The 10841-nt window shown below is 35.4% G+C and overlaps 1 protein-coding gene across 1 annotated transcript in view; it reads left to right on the top strand.

Annotated features, from left to right (window-relative positions):
- The first annotated feature begins 2955 nt into the window (after positions 1-2955).
- LOC121374764 (circadian locomoter output cycles protein kaput-like) overlaps positions 2956-10841 on the top strand; it is a 50731-nt gene continuing 42845 nt past the window's right edge. The window contains exon 1 of the mRNA XM_041501872.1: positions 2956-3174. Within this exon, the coding sequence (XP_041357806.1) occupies positions 3137-3174 (38 nt within the window). The 5' untranslated portion in view covers positions 2956-3136. The remainder of the gene's footprint in view (positions 3175-10841) is intronic.

Here is a 10841-nt window from a genome sequence, read left to right as displayed (position 1 = left end):
TATACAGACACTGATATTCTAAACATGAAAATATATTTAATATGTAAGTTTAATCGTAGAAATATTTTATTAGTCGGAATCATCGTACAATGCAGCAAACTTGGGAATGTCCCTTTAAAGCGCTCTGTCCGAAAAAGCGCATCGACCTTCCATACCATTGCTCTATGTATACCAACCTGTATATTTATTTCCATGATCTGCTAATTAATTTTGTAAATAAACAGTACTTCATGTTTTGATATGTATGATATGTAAATATGTAACATACCGTTTGTCACATTAATATATATATACTCACATGTACATTGTTTTAAATGGAATTTCCATAACCGAAATGAAAGTGTGATAATAAATGCAACAAAACTCAATGGAAATGTTTGTGTTTGTTTTGTTTGATCATAATTAAGAAATATTATTAGCGTGTATTGAGGTTTTTGACGCACACAAGGGTCGTTCTAAAAACGCAAGTAGCTTAACATAATGATGGGTGCAATGACAGGAATCGGGATACAGTAATGTAGGGTGTTCTCCGTGTATATACTCGACTAAAAGGACATATTTTCGTATTTTCGAGGGGTGAGTTGGCAGCTAAGAGAAAGAGAAAGATATAGCAAGAGAGAGGGAAGAAAGTCAGAGAGAGAGAGAGAGAGAGAGAGAGAGAGAGAGAGAGAGAGAGAGAGAGAGAGAGAGAGAGAGAGAGAGAGAGAGATACAGATAGACCGACAGACACACCACTAGGAAACATTGATTTATTAATCATCGGCTATTGGATGTCAAACATTTGGGTTTGACACCATCCCACAGACAGGATAGCACATACCACGGACTGTGATATACCAGTCGTGGTGCACTGGCTGGAAAGAGAAACAGTCCAATGAGAACAGCGATCACTAAAGAAACAGAGAGATGTTATATTTTATCATCACATCACTATAGAGAGGTCAGTGTTTCTGTCAGAAAGAAATTTTTGGTACGGCGCTGTGGAACTGAATGCAACCACAGTCAACAGGGGGATTTGGATGCCTCCCCAGAAAGAAAATGGGTGAAGTTTAGGGTTAGGATTAAGGCAATCATACAGTAATGATAAGGGTAATTAATTTTGTTAAAAGGTTATCTTTAAAAAAAAATCTGCCAAAACATTTGGGTATGGCGCCATGCCCTTTTGCCCACTGGCAGAAACCCTAACCTCGCCGTGGTGCAGGGGTGTAACATTCTCTTTGAGAATGGCCAATACAGCACAAATCTCCTTTTTTTCTTCGGGATACAATTAAAGTTTTGAGTAAAAGTCAGTATCTATCTGTGATATTTGTATTTTTGCACGGTTCTTTACACTGTGTTTTTATTTAAATCTTGAATTTTTATATTGATGTTGATCATCACTTTATTTGTTTGCATTACCATAGTTTAACACCTAATAGCCGATGTATTTTTCGTGCTGGGGTGTCGTTAAATATTAATTCATTCATTCCATGGCTCAGGTATATCAAATATAGTAATCAAGGCACTAAACGGGTAGACCAGATACGAACACCTTATTTGCAGTGGTAATGTAAGTCACTCAGAGATCCTGAAATAAAGTTTGGAAGAAATCTCTTGAAATCCCTTCCGCGGAATTTTTGCCTGTCACAGCAGTCAAAGATTATCGCTCAAATACAATACTAATTCTATGTTCGACGTCAAACACCTTTACACTGCCCATTTTCGAATTCGTTGGTAACAAATAATTTACACATTAGTCAGTAATGCACACACACTACAAGAAGAAAGCTGTCAGCACCTACGTATTTAACCGATACATTGCTGAAAGTGGCTGTTGCCTTAATGTCTTCCTGCAGTGTCAGATATTTAGCGTCAAACATAAAATTATATATTGTTGTATTAGAGCGGGAATCTTTGACAAAAATCCCACGTTTTTTATCATAGAGATTACTAACCAGAAAAAAAAGTTAAACCTACTTACTGTCTAGCTTGGCACCACAAAACGTATTTTGGAGACTAGAAAAGAGATTTTTCTCATTCCAACCACAACTGGTCAAAGGCCGTGATTATGTGTATTCATGTCTGTGGGCATATAAAAGATCCCTTGCTGCAGCATTAGGAGAAATGTAGCGGGTTTCCTCTGATGACAACGAGTAAGAATTACTAAATGTTTGACATCCAATAGTCGATGACTAATTAATCAATGTGCTTCAATGGTGTCGTTAAACAAAACAAACTTCAAGAAAAGAAAACCTACTGACGTAGTTTAGGCTACTCCAACCGATTAGCAAGCAGACTATTTTGTTAGTATTTACATCCTGACACACCCGTCTGGTAATACATACAACGTCACAGTCTCACTGTTGGGGGCCGACACACCTCAGCTTATCTGGGCTGTCTCTTCAGGACTGGATTAGTTGCTAGTGGTTAGTGAGAGAGAAGAGGGTGTAGTGGTCTTAAACACCTACCCATTGAGTCGTTAAAACTCGATCTGTACATACCAAACGTATGTCCGATGGCTTAACCACGACGTCACCGAGGCCGGTCATTAATTACTTTCTCTACTTGTGCTAGCAAGATTTATAGCTATGACAGTACCAATGTCAGGTGTTGGTCTCGCACAGTGAGTCTATAGTCCGTTCCATCATTCTCCAAAAAAAGTTAAAAATGTAAATAATTTCAGTTTGGTTTGAATTAAGTAAAAAAAAAGTAAAAGTGTTTTGAATTTTATTTTTTTCACTATTTTTGTGTGCAATTTACAAATTAGTCGGCTAAGAAATAAATAACTTGTAGTAAATTCCATAGTATGAAATAAGTATTTCCCTGTGGTACGGACTATAGATCTGCGCTTGCCTGTACGCTGCGACACCTAGTGTTAATATACTAGCAATGAAGTCCAAGAAAGCCGTTTTGTTAATGAAGAAAGTCGCGGTGAGAAGACGTTGTACGAGACGTGGGATGAGCCAATACTTGGAGTCGAGCGAAATGCACAGGGAAATAGAAGTTTGTGGAGATTTGCGGGAAGACAAACATCTAGTGATTTGTGGTTAATTATGGAAAACAAATACCGTGGATTTGAGCAGCAGGACTGACATTTTGAGGTACACGGAGATTGGTAGCGAGGTGGCGTTAAGACGTTACAGGTGACGTCAGAGTCATGTCCACTCAGTGTCCATCCGAAACGTTCACCGACAGGTTGGTTTTACTCTTGTAATAGCAAATTTACTCAATACTCACCATAGGCATTCGGGCTCCCATTTTTCGTGGGAGGGGTGTGGGGTAGACTGGTTTTTGCCCGAATTAAAAATTTTTTTTACCGAATCTGGATAACAACAATTATTCATATTTCCATTACTGCCAAACAGCTATATAGGTTTACAAACGAATCACTACACATTTTTATATGGATTACAACTAATTTTGCGAGTAGAATGATGGAATACATGGTAAAACGTTTGTCCGAATATCTCTATCGTTTTTGCGCTGCCCCTGTCTCGTACGCTTATGCGAATATCTCTATCTTTTTTGCCCTAATTTGATGATTTCCTCCAATCCTGGGTGGGGGAAATTATTTCTTGTTTTACTATTGTAATCCCAAGTTTCTACGTATTCAGTCCACGGCAAGTGCTATGGAAATTATTTCTTGTTTTACTATTGTAATCCCAAGTTTATACGTATTCAGTCTACGAGCGAACGCTATGGAAATTATTTAATCACCACAAAAAAACCCAAACAAACAAACGACAACAAACAACCAAAGAAAACCGTTGTTACCGAATATGAATTTCTTTAAAATTTACGTTTCGTAACATGTTGTATTCACAAAACGCGTAAATGTCATGCTGGTGCATATAAAATATTGTTATATTAAATGCCAATCATGGCAGTCTTTATTTTTAAGGATCAGGCAATCCTGAGTAGTCGCGGCTCCATTGTAATGGTTAGAGATCTTCTTACCTGAATGTATAATTCCAGGAAACCCCTGTTTTATACATGTCGAAGACATAATTCCAGAAAACCCCTGTTTTGTACATGTCGAAGACATAATTCCAGAAAACCCCTGTTTTGAACATATGTCAAAGACATAATTCCAGAAAAACCCCTCTTTTGTACATATTTCGAACACTATTTACCCAACTCCCATGAACGTTTAGCGAGACAAGGGGTCAGGCATTATCTAACAGTTGACAAAAGATGAGTTTGATATGAAACAGCTTTTTAAAAATGGGTATCATAATAGTGTGTGTACAGCGACCTACTTCAATTACGCACACTATTTTGTTATACTGGCCATTTTTATGTAGTTTTTAGTTGGACAATTTCTAAACAAAATGGCTGTAATAACATTCGGAATTTGATAACATAGGCTGCTGCAAAATAACCTAAAACTTCCGATTGGTTAAAGCAAATGGCGACCATTTTCAAATAAATGATTTTTTGTTTTCACTTAAATAACTTTACATCGAAATCTAATCTTACAAGTGAAAATATTTCTGAGCAAACATGGTCCAGAAAACAGTTAGCGAAGATGGTGCTGTTTAACCATCGTTAAGCCGTCGGACTTAAGGCTGGTAGGTACATGATTCGCAGCCCGAAACTGGCCCCCACTCATTAGGTGGTTCATATTATCGGTCCTTATTCTGTACATTTGCATTTTCTACACACATCAGTATCAATTGGAAAGCATAGCCTTATGGCAGACATAATAAATCTTTATTTGATGTATAATACTTGGGTATTACCTTCATGACAGTCAATACGTTTCAGTGTCCATTCATAAAAATGTTCCATTCTGGGCAATTATGACGTAAAGTCTTTGTTTAAAGTTACTGATGACGTTTGCGCACGTTTCTATGTTAACGACACGGATCTCCCTCTTGATTGCAACTTTCAGTTCATTGGTATTAGCAGGAGTAGGGCTATACACCCTATCTTTCAGATATCCCCACAAGAAAAAGTTTAGGGGACTCAAATCGGGCGAGTGTGGTGGCCATTCCTGGTCAGTCCTGAAAGAAATGAAGTTACGCCCGAATGTTTGTGATAGCCATTCAATCACATCACCAGCTGTATTGAAACCATATATCATCAATGTTTATACCTTTCTTCTCAGTGCTGGAATGCATTTCCTCTTCAGCACATTCAGATAGCGATCCTTATTTATTGTGTCAACGTTACCTTCGACATCTTCGAAGAAGAAAGGGCCTACAATACCCTCTACACTCAATGCTGCCCACACCGTAACCTTTTCGCCATGCAACGGTTTCTCAATATAAAAATCGGGTTTCTCAGTCCCCCAGTATCTACATTTCCTCATATTAACCTGGGCATTTAGATAGAAATGAGCCTCGTCTGAAAACCAAATTTTGTCAACATTATCAATATGACTAGTAATCCATTGTGCAAATGACAGTCGACTTGCAATATCTGTTGGTTTCAAATGCTGCATAATGGAGATTTTATAAGGTGTAAGCTTCAAATCATACTTCGACATTCTGTAGACGCGTGTAGCACTAGTAGTTAGTTATATCACCTAATACTCTCCGAACTGACCTTTCAGGAGTTTTGCCTATCGCAGCTTTCACTTGGTTTCAGCATTTCTTACAGATCTTGGGCATTCAGGATTTCCGTGCCGCCTATCTTCTACTGATCCCAAATCTTCAAATCTGTTTGCAGTTCTCTGGATCTGTTTAGTGTTCAACTGCCCTATGTCTGGATGATTCTTTGTCATTGTTTGTTTTACTTTGGTAGTACAATCACAACACTGTTCTTTTGACGATACCATTTTGAAAACAAACCGACACGAAGTGACGTCATTGATGACGTCATGACTTCAATTGATTTCCCATATTTTTATGTTGGTAAAACTTTCTATCTGTCTACTTCATGATGGTGCATAAATAGTTTTAATACCTTAAACAATTGACGAAGCTATAACAGTTTCTTATAAGGACCGATATTATAAAACACCCTTCATATCATAATCTTAAAGTTCGTCAGTTTTGCCTATTGTTTTATCAGTGATATATATTTCGTTATAACAAGTGAATGTAAGTTTTAAATTTCAGATATATAAATCATTTGGTTTGCGAATAATCGAGATTTACATATTTAACAGTGCTTACAGTGAGTTAGTTCGGGATATTTTTTATTGTTAACTGATTTCTGATCAGTGACTAAATATAAACGACAAAACAGTTTCTCTGCACAATGCAGTCGAATGCACATTTGACAAAATGGTGGCTGATTCCATGAATCTCTATCTAGTGCCTCGTGATCATCTATATGAGGACATCCTTTCCTGGACACCCCTGCGTGTGCTGTAACCTCACCGTGGTGCAGGGGTGTAACTTTCTCTTTGAGAATGGCCAATACAGCACAAAATTGAAGTTTTGAGTAAAATTCAGTATCCGTAAAATTCTGTGATATTTGTGTTTTTGCACAGTTCTTTACACTGTTTTTGTTTAAGTCTTGAATTTTTATATTGATGTTGATCATCACTTTATTTTTTTTGCATTACCATAGTTTGACACCCAATAGCCGATGTATTTTTCGTGCTGGGGTGTCGTTAAACATCCATTCATTCATTCATTATTCCATTCCTGGACAATACATCCTGCCTGCACTGTTTAAAGAGGACTGCCACTCACAGACTAGATTACTAAATCAAAACTAGCACATGGCAGAGATCATTGGAATAGATATATACGTGAATCATTGTGAAAACAGTGATGTTATCAACTGTTCGGGAAAGATGAGCATATCCTACCACACCGGTAGCACCCATTGTGAGTACTGCCGCCATATCTGTCAAGTCCGTCACTTCATCTAAAACGATGAAGAAAAATGTGCACGAATGACACCATTGAAGAGATGAAAACGTATGCACAAGTTCACAATATGGAATAGCATCAACCATCATATGTAGTAGATATAGCCTCCAAATGTTTATCATAAAATACTTGGACATCACAATCCTGCTGGAAGAAAATAATTATGCCAAAGCTTGAATCAATAAATAAATGATATTAAAATATTGATTTTTCACTTTAATAAATGATTTTAATATAGAACATATAGCTCAAGTACTTATAACCACCCTTAATTAACCTATATTTGATGTCGGAGATCAGTTAGTCGAGTAGAAGAACACGTGTTATGCCAGATGATTTAAACGGACATTCCTGGGGTTCCTGCAATTGTTGAGATGTTATCGACTAAAAAAGACCTTTTAACGATTGTAATTACATATCAAATATATTTTTCTGCATAAAATATTAGTGGCTGTATATTAAACGTGTTTCTGATCGTTATACTATTTGTACTAGGTTAAATTTCATTTTATTTCCTAAAATATATTTTTTCGTACGTACGAAATTATTGAAGACAAAATCCAGTTTGGGCTTCTTACAAATATTAAGACGACCAGAAACACATTGAAGGTACAGACACTAATATTCTAAACAAGAAAATATATTTAATATGTAAGTTTAATCGTAGAAATATTTTATTTTTCGGAAATATCTTACAATGCAGCAAACTCAGGAATGTCCCTTTAAAACACTTGATTGCTTTATTTACAATTTCATCAAGTAAATTGTATCTATATATATATTTTTTTCTATATATATATATTTTTATCTTTCCGAATTTCTATATATATTTTTATCTTTCCGAATTCCTTGGTAAATATAACGCACATCATTCTGCGCATATGTATACTAATGCTATTACAAAAGTTAGTGTCCAACACTCATTATCATTACGAATCACATGGAATATGTTAAACGTTAAATACATTTACATAAAATTTATATATACAGTATATATATATATATATATTTACAGAGTAAAATCTTCTACATTTGTTTTCTTGTGCACTCTTTGTTTCTGGCGTGAGGATCAATGGTGCCTTGGCTAATGTCAACCATGTCATCAAAAATGAGGAACAATATTTCTTTTCTTTTTTTAAATGTATGCTATGTAAACTAGTATTGTGTGAATGCTATACTTTCACATATTGCTTCACAGTTCGAGATACTGTGGTATTCATACATCATTGGTTGACATAAAAGACCTGAAATAGCCTCTGTATTTTAATAGCCCCTGCGCGTGCTGTAACCTCACCGTGGTGCAGGGGTGTAACATTTTCTTTGAGAATGGCCAATACAGAACAAAATTGAAGTTTTGAGTAAAATTCAGTATCCGTAAAATTCTGTGATATTTGTATTTTTGCACAGTTCTTTACACTGTTCTTTACACTGTTTTTGTTTAAACCTTGAATTTTTATATTGATGTTGATCATCACTTTATTTATTTGCAATACCATAGTTTGACACCCAATAGCCGATGTATTTTTCGTGCTGGGGTGTCGTTAAACATCCATTCATTCAGTCTGTATTTTAATAGAATAAATGTCATTATTATATCGTCAAAACAACTTTTTCGAAAACTGCGTGCCTATTTGTAGATGCATACCAATTTTAGCCAATTCAAACTGGAATGTCTACAGGTATCTCTCTCTCTCTCTCTCTCTCTCTCTCTCTCTATATATATATATATATATATATATATATATATATAGAGAGAGAGAGAGAGAGAGAGAGAGAGAGAGAGAGAGAGAGAGAGAGAGAGAGAGAATAATGGTTAAAAGCTAACAAATCACTTTTTTACAATTATCCTTACCTTAAATTCATTTACCTTGATGGTATACCATTTCCACAGTAGTCTGTGTCTTCAGAAGGCATATATCGGTGTATATATAGCCCACTCCTCCACCCCACCTCCAGTTATAAATTGTGTCCCCCCCCAAAAAGAAACGATAACCCTACTGAATATGGAATTGTCTAAAAAGTATGGGGTCAGTAGTTTTAATATTTTATTCTCATTGATGTAGTCTTGTGCGAGAAGGGTATTACACAACATAATAATTATCTTCTTTTGGATATTTGCCAACTTCAGTGAAAATTGTAAACCCATAGGTCACATACTGATAAAATAGCAATAGATTCAAATGTGTAAGAAAAAAAAGAAAAAAAAGAAAAAAAACCCACCATGTTAAAAGCAACTTATTTATCTACCACTGTTTACGGCAAGGCAAAATTCACGGGTAAAGGACAAAATAAAAGAGAATTGGGAAGAAATGACGTTGGAAGAAATCAGAAAATCGATTTCCTCACGGACAAAAACATTTGAAGGCAGTTTGTGAATAAGACGCTGGACATTTGACCACCTTTTTAAGTAAACAAATGTAGATAAAATTCCATTCAGCTTTTGGCGTCGCATTTTTTTTTACCTACAATTTAGAATCTGTTGCCATTTTAACAATCGTTCACAAAAGGGCCTACAGTTTTTACTGAAGGTGGCAAATGTCCATACAGTAATGAGCATGAAATATTAAAATTACATTCCCACACGTTTTAGATAGACTATTCAATATGCAGCAGGGTTATCTTTTTCTGGTGGCCACTTTCTTTTTACTTACAAGTTTAAATCTGTTCCTATTTTAACAATATTTTACCTATGGACGTTCAATTGTCACTGAAGGTGGCAAATATCCATATAGTAATAGGTATTGAATATCAAAGTTACAGTCTGGTATTTTAAAAATAATTTTATATTCAGGAGGGTTATCGGGTTTTTTTGTTGTGGGTTTTTTTTTTTTTGGGGGGGGGGGGGGGGGCACCCCAAATATATACAAATGTTTATGTGTATTTACATATCTATATGTATATGTATATGTATATGCATATTGTTATAGGTATATGTATATGTATTTATAAGTATATGTGTATTAATGCTTAAATGTATATGTATATATTTTTTATTTGTTTGTGTATGTGTATTAATGCTTAAAATGTTTCTGATTTTTATGTTGTATTTACTTTTATATGCTTGAATAAAATTCTTACAAACGTTTTGCCTTTGTAAGACAATCCAGTATGTCATTCCTCATGATGGACATGACAACTGGGAAAACCTCGCATGAGAAGGCCTAATTCTCCCATTGGAACAAGGAAGTGCGAATTTGTCGAAGTATTTGCTTTGGGCAGAGTTCAAACACTGCCGCAAGCTCGTCTGAGGTTAGTTCGCACCGAGAAAACCCGGTCGCCCCGGGTCGATAGGAACATTTCAGTTAGAATTTGAATTTGGGGGAAGTAGATCAGTGTACACGACAATTGTCAGTTCCAAGCTTGCCACCATGGGGAAGGGTCACACAGGGATTACCACTGGTGATATACAGCCATATTACGAGGACTTTTTTCCTTGGTGAGATACATTTTACTTGATGAGCTAATTAATTATTTTCAGGGTTTTTAAAAAAAATATAAACTTTAATTTTTTATGTATGTATTTCTTGTATTGTCAAATGCGAATTGGTGCAGTAGGCTCGGAACTTGTCAGTTGACACTAGGTATTTTTAACTATTGTATTGTTATTGATGGGCACTTCTTTGAGTAGATTATTTTGAAATTATGATTTTGTTTATATCCTTTTAGTGCTGTTGTTTTGTATTATTACTGACATTTTCACGCATTTTATTTATAGTTTTAAAGATAAGTGATTTTATGGACGTTTCTGAAATATTAATATTTCCTGTTTCCTTTTATATTTTACATAAAATATTATGAGCATCCCCCCCCCCCCCTAAATTATTACTGATTTTCATTTTTATACATATACGTACATACTTATCCGTAACTTCGTTTGAACTTTTATTGATTAATTACGTTGAATTATATTTTATACTTCCTATGTTTAAAATGCACATTGCAGTTCATGACGAAATTTTGTCCCTTGGTTCCTTTTTTAATTACTTTGTAAAACCTAGGTTGGTCCTCAAAGTTAAAAGTACAACACAGAGA

This window comes from Gigantopelta aegis, chromosome 6 (genome assembly GCF_016097555.1).
Source record: "Gigantopelta aegis isolate Gae_Host chromosome 6, Gae_host_genome, whole genome shotgun sequence".
Classification (NCBI taxonomy): domain Eukaryota; kingdom Metazoa; phylum Mollusca; class Gastropoda; order Neomphalida; family Peltospiridae; genus Gigantopelta; species Gigantopelta aegis.
The sequence above is the reverse complement of the archived record's forward strand: the minus strand, read 5'-3'. Positions and strand labels throughout refer to the sequence as shown.